Source organism: Heterodontus francisci, chromosome 2 (genome assembly GCF_036365525.1).
Source record: "Heterodontus francisci isolate sHetFra1 chromosome 2, sHetFra1.hap1, whole genome shotgun sequence".
Taxonomy (NCBI): domain Eukaryota; kingdom Metazoa; phylum Chordata; class Chondrichthyes; order Heterodontiformes; family Heterodontidae; genus Heterodontus; species Heterodontus francisci.
Window position 1 is genome coordinate 31,154,639 of NC_090372.1, and position 16,233 is coordinate 31,170,871.

The window sequence follows — 16,233 nt, forward strand, 5'->3', positions numbered from 1 at the left end:
TGCATGGGGAGTAGGGAGAAGAAACATGACTTCATATAAAATATTATATACTAATTTAGACAAATTCTATGATCAGATGTTTATAAATAATATGCCCCAGACCCAATCTATATATTATATACCAAAAATGTTACATTTGCAGGCACTTTCGGTCAATTATTTCATTATAAATTTCTATGTCCACGCTTACAACGGAAACTGCCTCCGTCAAGTTGTCAAAATCTAATTACACCTTCCTGGCACAGCACCACCACTGAAGGTAGCGTTAATTCCAGCAAAACATAGACAATTTCCATTATAAATGGGGACATAAGAATTTCGAATGGAAATGTAAAAATAAAGGCGGAGTTTATGATATCTCCTGCCGTCTAACTCTGTTGCACCTGAAGACTAAATTTGATCTTGACTTCCTATATGTAACGCCGTGGGAGACCAACCAGTTTTCATAAATTATGATTTAACAAGAAAGATCTGTATATTCCTAACAGTATTCTTCATGGGGCTATGCCTGCACCACCCTGTCCCCTTCAAAAACAAAGGCTTCTTTTAATCAGAAGAACTCTCACTGTTCACTCACATGACTTTTTCAATCATTGAAGTTTCAAGGATTTGAAGCAACTGTTTAGAAAAAGTGCAGAAACCATTAAATGGTGGAGATGTGGACCTGAGAATCTATATTGAAAACAGTTGGCTAAACATAATCATACAGACTGGCAGCGTATGAGGTCAACAATGTGACTGGACTAGGTTTTAATCCCAAAGCAATATTTCTTTGCCACTCTTATGATTCCTTTAGTTTTGAGAATATTACCCATAGTCTTCTGTTGGCTAAAAATACAGGATGTTTAATTGGGACTAACAGACAATTAGGATTGATTATATAAAGAATAATGGATTACTAGAGCAACTAAAGATTACTAGAGCAACTAAAGAAATAGAATATCAAGTTATTCTGGAGTGAGATAGGAGTTGGCAGGAGTGACTGACAACACGGAAGGCAATAAATTGATGGGATTGGTTGCTGTCTTTGGATTTCTGCCAGAGGAAAGAAATGACCTCTGTGTCTGTGTTGCATTATAATATATAATACCCTTCCCAATGTCCCTGCAGAATTTCCATGCAGTCATGAGTGACTGCATTGGAAATGGTGGATGTTAATGAGATGCTAAGTATTTGTCAGCCCATAAACAGACCACAGTAATGAAGAAAATACCTCCGGCCCCTACGAGGCAGAATGTATCAGTTCCCATGCCACCGAATACACAGGAAATAAGAATGGAACTCAAGACTTTAAATTAAATACTTCCCAATAGAGTTGTCTCTCACTGTTCTTCAAAGGTAACTGGCTTGAAAATCTACCAAATGGTGGTTTTAGTAAATTAGCAATTAGGGTTACGTGTGGGACTCAACACATATGTGTCATGAAGCTAGTTTATTCTTCTAGCACCTTGACTGTTAACTCCCCTGCATTGTCAAAAAGAGGTTAACTGTTAAAAACATATGGCTAGCATCAATGCACTCACTTCTATTGCTACATTCCAGCAATTCCACATCAGTACCAAACTGGTTTACATTTGCAGCCCTGACTCATGTGGTTTCTCGATAATTATAAGAGTGGTTTTTAATTCTTAAAGTGCAAGTTCACAGCTCTGTGACAAATGTTAAGTTACAATATTCAATTGAGGGAGGGATTTACTCATTACTGAGACTGATAGGGGATTGGTCCCAGTTTTTGGATTTGAAGGTGCGACACCTTCCATGTTTTATAAATCAGCTCAACCATCGCCACAGTTTAATCAAGCACACACTGGCTGCTGAGGCTTTTCAAAGGAATGATCAGAAAATCCAAGTAGGCGTTAAGTCTAAAGCGCAAACCCGCTCCTACTTCACCCTAAATAACAACGAATTGGGAAGGACAAAGACTGCTGTGTGGAAATGGCTGTGTCACACTAGTGCAGTAGAGAATGTTCAACTGAGGGTGCAGTTAAGGCATAGTATCAGTCAGAATAAGCCGGAGCTTCCCTCTGCATCTAGCATGTCCAGTACCTGCAAGTGCTTAATGTATACAAAAGGTTTAGAAAGTAGAGAACTGGTCCTGATTGCCAGGACTAACATTTCCCACTTGTTGAAATGATTGATCCATATAAATTGCACTGCTGTTAACAAGTCCACTTTACTTAATGAACTAGGTGCTTATAGCATCTTGGTACATTCATGCACCTCATTATAAGAAATAGAAGCTTCATCTGGGGAAACCATTAAAACTACCAAACAAAAAGTACACACAGGGAGGGGTAATTTTGCCATTGGGCGATAGTGTACATCAAACAATATCAATCAGCCATGCATTGTACATCCTTCCCAAAGTCAAGCAGACACTACTTACATGAAGCCATGCAGTGAGAACATTGTTGATTTATCAATGGAAATGGAAATTGGAGAGAGATGTATAATGGGCACGGATCCAATATTGCCCATTTTACAATGCCACCCAAAGTCAAAATTGCCAACAGTTGGCAGTTGCCCTGTGAAGTCACACAACCACTCTCAGAACAACACTGAGTTCTGATAATTGCAAAACAGTCTCAAAACTATTGTCAGAGGTGCACTGATCTGCATGGTGTTTGATGCAATTTATTAGCACACTGTCCCTTCACTGCTGAGATATGGAACTGAATCCACTCCAGGAAAGAAAGTTTCCTTACTTTGATGGCTCTAAGTTCTAAAGGTCTTAACATGGAATGAGTTTAAAAGAAGCCGTAGTTCCTAGTGGGTACGCATCAATAGCACAAAATGGCACTAAAATTCAGGGAAATAAAAGTAAAGTACTGCAGATGCTGGAAATCTGAAATAAAAACAGAAAGTGCTGGAAATATTTAGCAGGTCAGGCAGCATCTGTGAAGAGAGAAACAGAGTTAATATTTCAGGTCCTCCACCATTTCTGCCACCTCCAGCGTGATGCCACCACCAAACACATCTTCCCTTCCCCTCCCGTGTCAGAATTCCAAAGGGATTGCCCCCTTCGCAACACCCCTGGTCCACTCCTCCATTACCCCCGACACCTCGTCCCCTTCCCACGGCACCTTCCCCTGAAATCACAGGAGGAGTAATACCCTTTTACCTCCTCTCTCCTCACTATCCAAGGCCCCAAACACTCCTTCCAGGTGAAGCAGCGATTTACTTGTACTTCCTTCAATTTAGTATACTGTACTTGCTGCTCACAATGCGGTCACCTCTACATTGGGGAGACCGAACGCAGATTGGGTGACAGTTTTGTGGAACACCTCCGCTCAGTCTGAAAGCATGACCCTGAGCTTCTGGGTGCTTGCCATTTCAACACACACCCCTGCTCTCATGTCCACATATCTGTCCTTGGCTTGCTGCAGTGTTCCAGTGAACATCAACGCAATCAAGGAGCAGTACCTCATCTTCTGAATAGGGCACTCAACGGCTCTGCGAACTCAATATTGAGTTCAACTATTTCAGAGTATGGCTGGCCTTTTTTAAAAAAAAATTTATTATTTTATTTTCTTTTTAAATCATGTGCCTGCCTTAAACTTGGTTTTTCATGTTGTGTTTTTGGACAGAGCTGCTCATTATTCTGCCATTAACACCCTCTCTGGACCAATGCTTTGACTTTCACCACAACCATTAAAACTCCCTTTGCCTTTGTCGCATGACATCTTTGTCATTTAATATCTCCTGCCCTCTGCTGTATCACACACCCTCCCTTTTGTTCTCTTCCCAACCCCAATCCCCTTTCACTTGCTTAAAACCCAATAAATTTCTAACCTTTGCCCGTTCTGATAAAAGGTCAAGGACCTGAAATGTTAACCCTGCTTCTCTCTCCACAGATGCTGCCAAACCTGCTGAATATTTCCAACACTTTCTGTTGTTATTTCTAAAATTCAGGGAGCAGTCTCACTCAAACAACACAAGTATGCCCACTGTAGGAATGGAAAGGTGAAATTGATCTAAAAGGTTACACTCATCAAAGATTGGGGGTTAAATTGTGGTGAAATCTGGGATGCGTCCATTTGCTGAATGCAAAATATAAAATTTGAGGGGAGATGAAATTCTTCATTTGGTATCACTGTAATTTATACAATGTCTAGTGTTTTTCTGCCAATACAAACACATTTTTTAAAAACTGTTTATACTTTCTTTTACCTCAGGCAGAGTAGCACCCCTGCAACCTGCTCCTCTCTTCCCCATATTACTGGAAGGTATCAGCTGTAGCTCAATGGGTAGAACTCTTGCATCTAAATCCAGAAAGTTGTGGGTTTAAATCTCCTCTAGAGATTTAAACACAGAAGCCAAGGATGGCATTCCTGGTACTAAGGGAGCTGTGCTGCACTGCTAAAGGTGCTGTCTTTGATATGTGACTTTAAAACAAGGCCTTATCAGTGTTCTTTGCTAATGCAAGAGATTCCCATGGCATGAGTTTGGAAACTATATCTGGAATATCAGCACCAGTATTTAATGCTGAACCTACACATCACTAAAAAATAGATTTTCTGGTCATTGTCACTTTGTTATTTTTGGGACCTTGCTGTAAAAATTGGCTGCTCCATTTCCCTACATTACAACAGTGGCTACATTTCATTGGCTGCAAAGTGCTTTGGGATGTTCTGGGGTCCTGAAAGATGCTTTAGAATGCCAGTTTTTTCTTACTTTGCCATTTAACAATGGGCAGAAGCTAAACAGGTTCTAACCACATGACCCTGCCACATACATTTATCAGACAGCATGTTGCACAGTAACTGATGTAAGTACACGTGGATCAATTCTCTAACCACATCAATGTGAAATACTGACTGGGGCAGGGTGGGAGGGGTGGTGAAGGGGAGCAGTCCTGTTCTGTGCTGAGCTAACTAATCTCTGCTGGGGCTGTAGTGAAGGGCCCTACAGTAGTGCTTAGCATATATGGGCCAGAGAAAACAAAATCTCTGTCAGGGATCCCACTCTCAATCACAGCTCAGTGGTGCTTACTGGGTGTTGTATGAGGAGAGGATCAGTCCAATCATGAGCAGTTAGCCTTTCTGGAAAAGACCACTTGAAATACTACCAAACCGCTGGTACTAATGCAAAGCCCCAGGACGTGAATGGATAGCTTCAAGAGAGAAGGGAAGAGAAAAGAACATTAGAAAAAAAAACAAATGAGTAAGAAGATGCTTTAATAAAAAGAAATACATGATTCCTTTCATTACTGACTTTTGCAAAATGTTGCTAAATTCTTATTGAATTCACATAATTCACAGAATGCAGATAGCTGAACAAACCAGTTAAAGATGACACCAGTTAAAGATGTCTGTAGCACTCTTAGTTCAAACTTCAACCTATCGTCTGTGAAGAGGCTAAAGGAGCCTGGCTGAATTCACTCCTCACTGGCACTGCTTATTTAAGCTGGCATTGGGTTTCACAATAAAACTTTCATCATCGAACCATTATCAAATGACAAAGGTAGGCTTGTGTCTAGCAGTAACATTACAATTTAAATCCAGCTAATGTGTACACCTTCTCTGACTCAATCCTACTCATCCTGTTGTTTTGAATAATACATACAGTCTTGCCTTTCACTCCAAAAAAAGTTCACCCATCCTCTTGAATGTAATTGAAATCAACTGAGTACAAGACAAAGGGCCTTGTAATATATGCAACAAGCCATCAATAATGTGATCAGTGAGGCAGGGCAGAAGGTTATTAGTAAATTGATTCTATATTATACGGCCATTTCTCATGCAGAGCATGAATACTGAGTATTGGTAGACTTTGACCATGGGGGACATCGCGACCGAGCCAGATTGTATCTTCACACACATCTTCTAGAGGGTAGTGACTAGGAGCAGGAACTTGATCTTTTCCTTCCTAGCACAAGAGGTGACCTATCTTTACAAGAAGTCAACGGTATGGCTTTGATCAGTTGAATCGAAGGTGTAATGGGACTCACGTGTAGCTGTTGTGGGGGCAAGTTTTTCAGTAAATTTGGTGTAACCAGTTCCAGAATTTCCCAACATTTGGAGTAAAGTCAAAGTGGGAGAACCCAAGACAACCTAGTGATCAGTGATTAGGTTCCATGATTTGTTAATACTGGTTAAATGCAATCAGTAATTAGCACCAATCTGTATTTGTCTGTATAAATTCTCCAATCTTGGTAACCAAACAGTGAATGCACCATTTCAGCATCATAGAAATGCAGTAAACTAGCTGTTAATGTACCAAAACTAGTGCACAAACAAATCAACACTTTTTCAATTGCCTGGCTTCATGTAAATAGTGTGTACTGACTGACTCTGGTGGGAATACTCCAAATGCTGACATTAGTTCTTTTTCCGTAAAGTTAGTTGAATTATAATTCTCGTGAGTCCCAGCAACCAAATGTTTAATAGTCACTTCACACAAGTGTAAAAATAAGTAAGAACAGTACCATAAATCCTACACATGTCCCATGCTAAAGAAAGCTGACATTTTCCAAAGGATTCAACAAGTGGGGGTGTTTTTCAGCTCATTAAAATTTCCTTTGAGCTGGATTGAGTTCCAAGAGTTTGCTCTCAGCCTCGGTGTCGGATTGACTGCAAACAGTAATGAATACTCACTGTGTTGTCCTTCAGAAGAAAAGCACAGCATTGGATACCAGCCATCAGCATCTTGTGTGGATTCCAGGCAACCGAGTCAGCCCTGAAGAAGAAAAATAAACATTCAAGTAGAGGAACTAATCAAAACACTGCTTTTACTATGCAATAACTAGACAGGGCCAGAGACATCTTAAATAGATGGGGTGCGACCTCATTGTTAGACAGTGGCTCACAGTCAAGCAATACCTTGGTATTAAAATTCTCATTGTTGTTTTCAAATTCCTCCATGGTTTCACCCTTCCCTATCTCTGTAATGTCCTCCAGCCTACAAACCTCTGAGATCTCTGTGCTCCTCCAATTCTGGCCTCTTGTGCATCCCCAATTTTCAAAGATCCACCAGTGGTAGCTGTGCCTTCAGCTGTCTAACCCTAAGCTCTGTAATTCTCTCCCTAACCTCTCCACCTCTTTCTCTCCTTTTAAGACACTCCTTAAAACCTGCCCCTTTGACCAAACATTTAGTCATCTCGGTGTCAAATTCTGCTTGATAATACTCCTGTAATGCAGGGACATTTTACTACATTTAAGGTGCTATATAAATGCAAGTTGTTCTTGTCGTAAAGAGAAACAAGAAAAATTGGGGCTTTTTTAGAAGTAAGTAGGTTGAAAGAAAATCTAAACTTAGAGAAGTTTTGATACAGTAAATTGAGAAAAATGATCTCTGCTGGCTAATGAGTCAGTAAGTAGACGGCATAAATTTAAGATCATGACCAAAAAGGTGAAAGGTGAGGTTAGATGTTTTTCATGCAGAGGATTATTCGGACATGGAATGCCCTACCAGATATATGGAGACAAGTAGTAGCTTTTAAAAAGCAGGTGAATAAATATTTGAAAAATATGGTCATTAAGAAGATCCAGCAGCTCGGTGGAGAGCTGTTTCAGAGAGTCGGGACATGCTGTAAAGTTCTGTGATTCTAGTAAATTGCTCCTCTAAAATACAATGGTGAGGCTTTACATTATAATATAGAAACTAATAAAATAAAAAATATGAGCAATTAAAGGGGGTGAACTTCCACTTTGGTGAGAGTGCAAAACAGGGGGTGTCAAATTAGCACCCCCCCCCTCCCTATTATACACACCAACTATTTTCCTTTCCTTGATGGAACACAGCTACGTTTGTCATGGTGCCATGCAAAGGTTACAGGTATATCTCCAGCTTGTTTAGAGAAAGGGCATGAAGCTAATGATGCAGTAGTTAGTTAAAGTCAACAGATTAGGTTTGTGGACTTGCATGAGATAAAGTGGCAGCTGAAATGTGTTAATGTCATAAGACTTCGAAGGGTGGGGGTGGTTAAATTGGTGTTTAGCGATAGCGTAAAAATGCACTAATCAATTCCCAGCTTGCTATACACTCCATTTGGTTTTCACTTCTGTTTATGCCACTAGAGAGGAAAATTGTGTGGCATGTAAAACAGACTGCCAAATCAATATCATCCATTTTGCACTATGGCGAGACACAATTTCAATCCACTGGTTTTCTTACATTAACATTTTATAAAGCAGCTTTGTGGCTGAGATGACTCATGCAGGTGTACTCCATTTTGAGACAGTTCTCAGCTTTTCATCCATACCGTGATAATGTTAGATTCAAAAAGACCTGTGTAAACTAAACACCAGAAGTCAAGTTATGAATAATTAAATGGGCTTCTGTTGTGCTCAAATATCAAAGGAGAGCCATGAATTACTCCTTAGAGGAGGCAGTGGATGACCTTGATTTTGAACATGACAAGAATCACCAGTTCCTCACAATTTAAGTATAATGTGTGGAAGTGGCCAGTGGGGGGAGTGGTCAGGAGGAGGGAGGTTCGAGGAGAGGCTGGTAGTAAAAAAGAGTAGGGCATTGTTTTTGCTCTGCAGGATGATCTTGGAGTAGGAAGCAATTTTGGCCAAAAACAGACAGCAGTGGTACAAATTGGGCTTGAGAAAAGCCTGCCACCGGATCTCACAGCAGACAGACAGGGTGCCAGATCACCAAGTATGTTAAAGCTTAAAATCCACTGATTTGAGGTGGAGAAAGTGGTTGTTGTACCAGTAAAAGTGGTGGGGATGGAAGGCCATCCAGAATCTGGAGATGAGACAGTGGTAGAAGAGATCAATGGAAGTGTCAATATCACCATGAGTGGCAGACCACAAGAAAAGGCAGTCAGATTTAGAAAGGGTGCTAGTGAATGAGTGGGCAGGAGTTTTTTGTTTGTGGGTGGAAAGTGGCAATGAATGGACTGAATGTTGTCAGGAGGATGTGAGGGAGATAAGAATTTAAAGAGGGGGTTGAAGATAGCTCGGTCAAAGGTCTCAAAGCCATATGTGATCGCGAGATTGAAGGGTAGTCATGTATGGGTGGGGCAGTCACTGTGGAGGATAAGGTTGAGAGAGGAAAGCAGGTCAAGCAAGTCAACAGAGGTGAGGGAGAATGAACAAATGGAGATTAAAGTCACTAAGGATGAAGAGTCATTTAGTGTCGAAGCTGCGGTGGACCAGAGGGAAAATATTTCAGTGAAGAATGTGCCTAGGAAGGTGGTTAGATTAGGAGGATCTTAAAAGACAATGAGAACATAAGTAATAGGTGCAGGAGTAAGCCATATCGTCAAAGTTCCCTCGAAGCTCATGGCTGCGTAACAACCTGAAAGTCCCCGCAAAGGCTGCGCACAAGTTGGCCCCTTTAAATTATACGAACTTACCTACATATTAGAAGCAGGAGTAGGCCATTCGGCCCTTCGGGCCTGCTCTGCCATTTGATAAAATCATGGCTGATCTGATTGAGGCCTCAATTCTACTTTCCTGTCATTCGAGCATGACGGCACAAAAAAATTTAAAGGAGGCCCACACTTAAAGAAATCGCCTGCACACTCAAAAAAAAATTAAGAGCGAACATTACGTATGACCCCTCAAGCCTGATCCACTATTCACTAAGATCGCGGCTGATCTTCTAACTCAAATCCACTTTCCCACCCTATCCACCTATCATTTGATTCCCATAATGTTCAAACATCTATCAAGCTCAGTCTTAAATATACTCAACAACTGAGAATCTACATTCTTCTGGGTTAGAGAATACCAAAGATTCACAACCCTCTGACTTAAGAAATTTCTCATCTCAGACATAAATGGCCAACCCTTTATCCTGAGACTATGATCCCTAGTTCTGGAGCATTTCAGCTATGAAGAGAGACCTGATAGGCTAGGGTTGTTTTTCTTAGAGCAGAGAAGGCTGAGGGGGGACATGACTGAGGTATACAAAATCATGAGGGGCATTGATAGGTTAGATAGGAAGAAACTTTTTCCCTTAATGGAGGGGGTCAATAAACAGGGGGCATAGATTTAAGGTAAGGGGCAGGAGGTATAGAGGGGATTTGAGGAAACATTTTTTCACTCAGAGGGTGGTTGGAATCTGGAACGCACTGCCTGAAGAGGTGGTAGAGGCAGAAACCCTCACAACATTTAAGAAGTATTCAGATGAGCACTTGAAATGCCATAACATACAAGGCTACGGGCCAAGTGCTGGAAAATGGGATTAGAATAGTTAGGTGCTTGACGGCCAGCACAAACACGATGGGCCGAAGGGCCTGTTTCTGTGCTGTATAACTCTGTGACTCACCAGCCAGGGACAACAGTTTCTCAGCATCTAGCCTGTCAAATCCTCTAAGAATTGTATATGTTTCAATTAGACTACCTCTCATTCTTCTAAACTCCAGAGAGTATAAGCCCATTCCACTCAATCTCTCCTTATAGGACAGTCCTCTTAACCCAGGAATTGATCTGCTGAACTTTTGTTGAGTTTTCCTGACACATTTCAACCACAAAATCCTTCTGCCTACTCACTCTTGAGTGTAGAGATGAAATGGAAAGAAGCCAGACAGGGAGGTAGATTCTGGGATCCCATCTTAATACAAATCTAATACTACAAAATATATTGAAATCACAAATGCACAAGTATATACAAAGTGCATTACCTTTCTAATCTTGAATGTAAACATGTTGAGTTTAGAGGGCAAAGAGGGCCAAATTTAATCTGTTACTTCTAGTCACCTCACAATTTCCAAAAGCAATTTGTGCTCGGTTTACCAAAGTGCTTGTCAGAATAAACTGAGGCAGGTCATAGAATTACTGTATTTGCCTGGGTATATGTACAGGTGGGGATGGGGTCTTCCCGAAATGATGAGTGACTCCTATTGTGTTATTTGCAGCAAACAATACAAGGGATGTTTAAAAATCCTTTACCCCAAAGAGCTATAAATTGACACACTTTAAGGCAAGAACTCCTCCAGTGCATGTTACAGAGATCAGTTATAACATTTACATGGATAGATTGCAGAAGCTGGGTCTGTTCTCCTTGAAGAAGAGAAGATCAAGAGGAGATTTGATAAAAATGTTCAAAATCATGAGGGTTCTGTAGAGAGAAGATCGGGAGAAACTGTTGCCATTGGCCAAAGGATCCAGAACCAGAGGATACCGATTCAAGGTAATTGGCAAAAGAAGCAACAGCGACATGAGGAAAAACTTTTTTACGCAGCGAGTGGTTAGGATCTGGAATGCACTGCCTGAGAGTGTGGTGGAGGCAGATTCAATCAAGACCTTCAAAGGAGAACTCGGTAATTATCGTAAGAGAAAGAATTTGCAGGCCTACGGGGAAAAGGCAGCTGAGTGGGATTAGGTAAATTGCTCTTGCAGAGAGCCAGCATGGACCATGACGGGCCAAACGACCTCCATCTCTGCTGTAACTATTCTATGATTCTATTTAGTAGTGAGTGAATATCTAAGTTGCGTTTACCTGTGGATACCATTCAGAAGGGAACGATGTTTTCTGGATAGCAATGCACTGCCTCCCCATGATGCCTGGAGAAAAACAAAGATAAAAACCACATAATAAGATATACACTACATTATAAAATATACACTATGTTATAAGATGAACACTGCATCATAACATATACAATAATGATGAAGGTGCAGAGGGATCAAGAGATGTCACAGCCTTGAACCCGCTCCCATGTATCTGTTAGTGTTTTTATGAGTTCAGGGTATAATAAGGGTATAAAATACTCTAATGTTTTGAAAAAACTTTCAGCTATTGACAGGTTCTTATTATTTAAGGTTCTGCAACTCTTATTAAAGTTAATTCCTTTTATTCAGAATATTAACACTTTGGAGCAATTTACCTGCGAATGGTGGCATCCACAATGTATTATCCATATTCTTTCACTCTAATATATTTTCCGACTCATTTTTGGGTTGCAAGATTCCTGTATTTTCTACGCTGGTCGTGCTTTCACAGACAGTGGAAAAAATAGATAACTGAAAGTAGCTGATAACCAACTTCTTCACAAAGAAATTCAGTTTTGCAGGAAATTTATGGGGTCAAGTTCAACTCCATAAGTACATAAGGGTTGGAAAAGGCCAGTCTAGCAAGCCCATTCTCTTCACTGAGGTTTCAGGAACACTAATAAGTTCCCGCTCATACTTCTCCGAAAATAATAAATCAAATAGGGCTATTAACAACTGAGCAATCCCAATCTCCTTCTCAACTGATTCTACCTCTTGCAGAACAGCTTCTTTTCATTCCTCCCTTTCCCCAAAGCCTCACACATTTTGTAGTTCTAAACTTTGGAGAGCCCATGAATAGCATAAGGGGAAATGATGCATCCTTATCATCCATATGAAAACAGCCCACATATGATTTGTAGATCACCTAATTATCACTTCAAATGCACTGGACACTCACATCAACGTGGAACCAGATCCCATGTGCTTCACAGATGTCGGCAATCTCATTCAGAGGGTCAAACGCTCCTAGTACTGTGGTTCCTGCAGTGGCGATGACGATAAAAGGCAAAGCCCCCTATGGAATGACCGCAAGAAAAAGAACATTCATTTCAGATGTTAGCTGTGATAGGCCAAAGAGAAACGAAATCTTTGCATTTACATGGCGCCTTATAATGGCCCTTAAATTCCACCAGGATTCTCCACGGTTTCCCACCATAACTCCGGTAGTAGACAGGCAGAGATGCAGGATACCAAGTTACACCAGGTCCCTGCTATTTCCTTGAGAGTGCCACTGTCTCCTGTCGGCATCATGTTGTGGAGTACGCAGAACTCTTGCAGAACGTCAGGGCCAATGTCTCTTGGCAGTGTCTCAAAAATACTTCATATACAATGAATTACTTCAAGCTGGTGATTCATGTGCAGGCAAGGGCAGCAACAACTTTGTGCCCAGCATGATCCCAAAAAAACAGCAATGAGATGAATCACAATGTAAGCAACTATAATGCTACCTGTACCAGCCAACAATGGGTACTTGTCAGAAGGAAAATATAACAATTTTCCACCAGGTTCAGGAATTTCCTCAGAGCACTTCCACTCCAGTGCCCTAACTTTGCCGGAAGCGAATTGTAAACCCTAATCATCAGTAATGGCATATTTGACTGAACTTTACAAACCCGCACTCTCCATATGAGCTCCGTACCAGAAGTGCAAATTCATAGCTTTATTCTGAAAACGAAAATTAATCTTTTAAATTTAAAAAAAAATGAAGTTCTCTTTTGTTTAAGTTTATGTCCGGGTCACATAAGAACGTCACGAAGTTTGAATATGGAAAAGCTAATTGGTCAACTGAAACACTTCAAAAATATTTTCATGATGCTTTTCGTAAACATAAATTACTGCCATTGCTGTAGCCCTTCTCTCCCCAGGTCCCAACACTGAAACATACCCAGATGAGACCACTTAGAGACACATTACACAGCTCCTGTCAGCACAGTGAATGGTTACGGTGCCTGAATCTATCTGCACTAGTTTCAGTGCTTTGGGAAAGACATTAAATGTAGGAAATTGAACTGATGATCAATTGTTTTAAAAAGAAGGCAAGGCTGGGTTTGAGACGGGTAGGCAGGCATCTCTGAATTGAACTCTCATGTCAGGTGATGAATCATAGAAGCTTTCAGCGCAGAAGGAGGCCATTTGGCCCATCATGCCTGTGCTGGCTCTTTGGTAGAGTTATTCAATTAGTTCCACTCCACTGCTCTTCCCCAACAGCCCGAAAAAAGTTTGCTTTTCAAGTATCTGTCCAATTCCCTTTTAAAGGTTACCACAGAATCTGCTTCCACCATCCTTTCTGGCAGTGCATTCCAGATAACAACTTGCTGTGTTAAACAAAACTCTCCTCATCTCTCTCATTCTTTTGATGGTAGAGCTTTTACCATCAAAGGCACCAGCAGAAATCTCCGCTCCTGCCCAATCAGAATTTCCTCCTTCACATTGTGATAATGTCAATGTTTGGCCCGGGAGACATTAGGAATTGCAGCATATGGCTCACTACTGTTCCAAAATACAGCTCCACGACTCAATCATGAAAGGTAATATCCAAGTTGATTTTTCTTACAAGCACTTCATAATGTAACAGGAACAAGAACAGCCCCTCAAATCTATTCTGCCATTCAATTAGATCATCGTTGATCTGTATCTTACCTCCAACTGCCTGCCTTGGTTCCATCAACAGTGATGACCTTAGCTAACAAAAATCTAGCAATCTCACTTTTGAAATTTTCAATTCTCAACAGTTTTTTGGGTAAGAGAAGTTCCAGATTTCCACTACCCTCTGTGTGAAGACAGCTTTATCAAAGGCTTTTTTCAGGGTGCATTTACAACAGTAGTGTCAGTGCAAAATGATTTCACTTTGCACCAGCATTAAATTGCAGTGCATATACAAGGTTAGCAGCTAACCTGAGGTCCAGATTTACAGAACTACTCTGGACTGCTTTAATGTGAATGCATCTGCAGACATACACACTGTAAACATCCTTCCCTTCAAAAGAAATATTCAGCACTTTGCAAGCAGTGGCTTAATTTCTGCTTAATCCCCAAGACACTCACTTCTTTCTTGGCTCTTTGGATTTCTTTCTCCAGCTCTTCTGGTATCATCTTCCCTCTGAAAAAAACAAAGAATACATGGTTCAGGCAATGGTAGTGTCAGTGTGAAAATGGGTTTCACACAACAACAACTTGTATTTATATTGCGACTTTAACATCGTAAAACTTCACAAGACACTTCAAGGGAGCATTATCAAACAAAATTTGACACCAAGAGACATAAGGAAATATCAAAGAGGCAGGTTTAACGTAGTATCTTGAAAAAGAGAGAGGTTGAGAGGCAGAGTGGTTTAAGGGGGGAATTCCAGAACTTAGGGCCTTAGGCAGCTGAAGGCATGGCCAGCAATGATGGATCAATGAAAATTGGGAATGCACAAGATGCCAAAATTGGAAGGGTACAGAGATTTTGGATGGCTGTAGCACTGGAGGAAGTTACAAGCAGCCTCTCGATCTTATGCGTGATGAGATACAGCCCAAATCAGTCTATGTGGGCTGGATTTTACCAAGCTCATGACGTTGGGCTCTGTGGCAAGGGGCACCGGAAGGTAGTTGGGGCAGAGGCCCGCCATGGAGCTTGATGCCGGGAGGGCCCAGCCCAATCCTTCCGGCGGCGGCGAGGCTCTATGGCAGCAACACCTCCCCACCCCCCCACACACAATCCCGCTGCTGGGCGACGGGACCTGCATCTACATATTTAAATCAATGAAATGAATATATTTACATGAACTTACCCGCAATCTTCAGGGCCCGCCACCATCCTCAGTGCGGCCGACAGCACTCCCGTGCCTTCAAATCCCCATCAAGGGAAAGCTGGCATAACACTGGTGGGGAGGGGGGAGGAGTTAATATTCCAGTGCTGGGGTGGGGGGGTGCGAAACAGGGTCAAATAAATGTAATGAGCATAGGGGATGGTGGGAAGGGATGGAATTTAACGTTTGTGCAGTCTGGGGGGTGGGGGTAAGGTCAGATTTAAAAGGTAAGTGTTTTGGGGTGAAGGGCAAATAGTTGATGTAATTGTTATTGGGGGGGTGGGAAAGGGGCGTTAGAAATTTATTTGATAAATTTTGGGAGGGGTGTATCCTTAAAAATGTAAATGTGCCGGCAGGGCTGTCTGCTCTTCAAAAATGGCGCCAGCACCTGCACATAGGCAGCTGATGCCATTGCTGGCATCAGACAGCCCGCCCCTGCCACGTGATTGGGTGGGCCACCCCGGCAGTTTAAATGAGCCACAGCAGCTCTTCACGAGCGGGCCACCATTTTTGAGCTTGCCGCCGGGAACAACAGCAGGCTCTTAAAATCCAGCCCTGTATATGAATGGACTCCCTGTTAAATACTAGCCATTTAAAGAAAGCTTACTCTCAGACACACCTCCTCCCCAAGTTAATTCGTCACTCATTACATAATATGTAAGGTGTTGCTTTAACAAGAATACTTGGATATCCTTCCCAATGCTGCTGTACATCAGTTGAGAGGCCTCTCCAATGTTAAACTTCAAATAGTTGCTAAATTATTCCAACGAAAGTCTAGCAGCAAGACCAAGCAATTACCAAAAGACAAAACTAGATTTCTCTGGAGTACATGATCCTATTTACAACTTTATTCTCTCCTTTTAGCAATGTTTCTCTGTATTTGCATGAGCTAACTTTAGCAAGGGCTCTTCACTTATGCCTGGTAATACACTCAATTTGTTTTGAAGGGATGGTCAGAAATGGTTGCGGTTAAATAAGCAATGGGGATA

The 16,233-nt window shown here is 41.4% G+C and overlaps 1 protein-coding gene across 3 annotated transcripts in view; it reads right to left on the bottom strand.

Moving 5' to 3' along the window:
* The window catches only part of LOC137383486 (acidic amino acid decarboxylase GADL1-like), a 101,459-nt gene that overhangs the window by 46,761 nt on the left and 38,465 nt on the right, over window positions 1–16,233 (bottom strand). For all 3 annotated transcript variants that reach the window (XM_068056482.1, XM_068056477.1, XM_068056492.1), the window contains 4 exons: window positions 14,499–14,553; window positions 12,352–12,468; window positions 11,401–11,465; window positions 6,597–6,678 (listed from right to left, as the gene is read on the bottom strand). In XM_068056482.1, coding sequence (XP_067912583.1) covers window positions 6,597–6,678; window positions 11,401–11,465; window positions 12,352–12,468; window positions 14,499–14,553 — 319 coding nt within the window. The remainder of the gene's footprint in view (window positions 1–6,596; window positions 6,679–11,400; window positions 11,466–12,351; window positions 12,469–14,498; window positions 14,554–16,233) is intronic.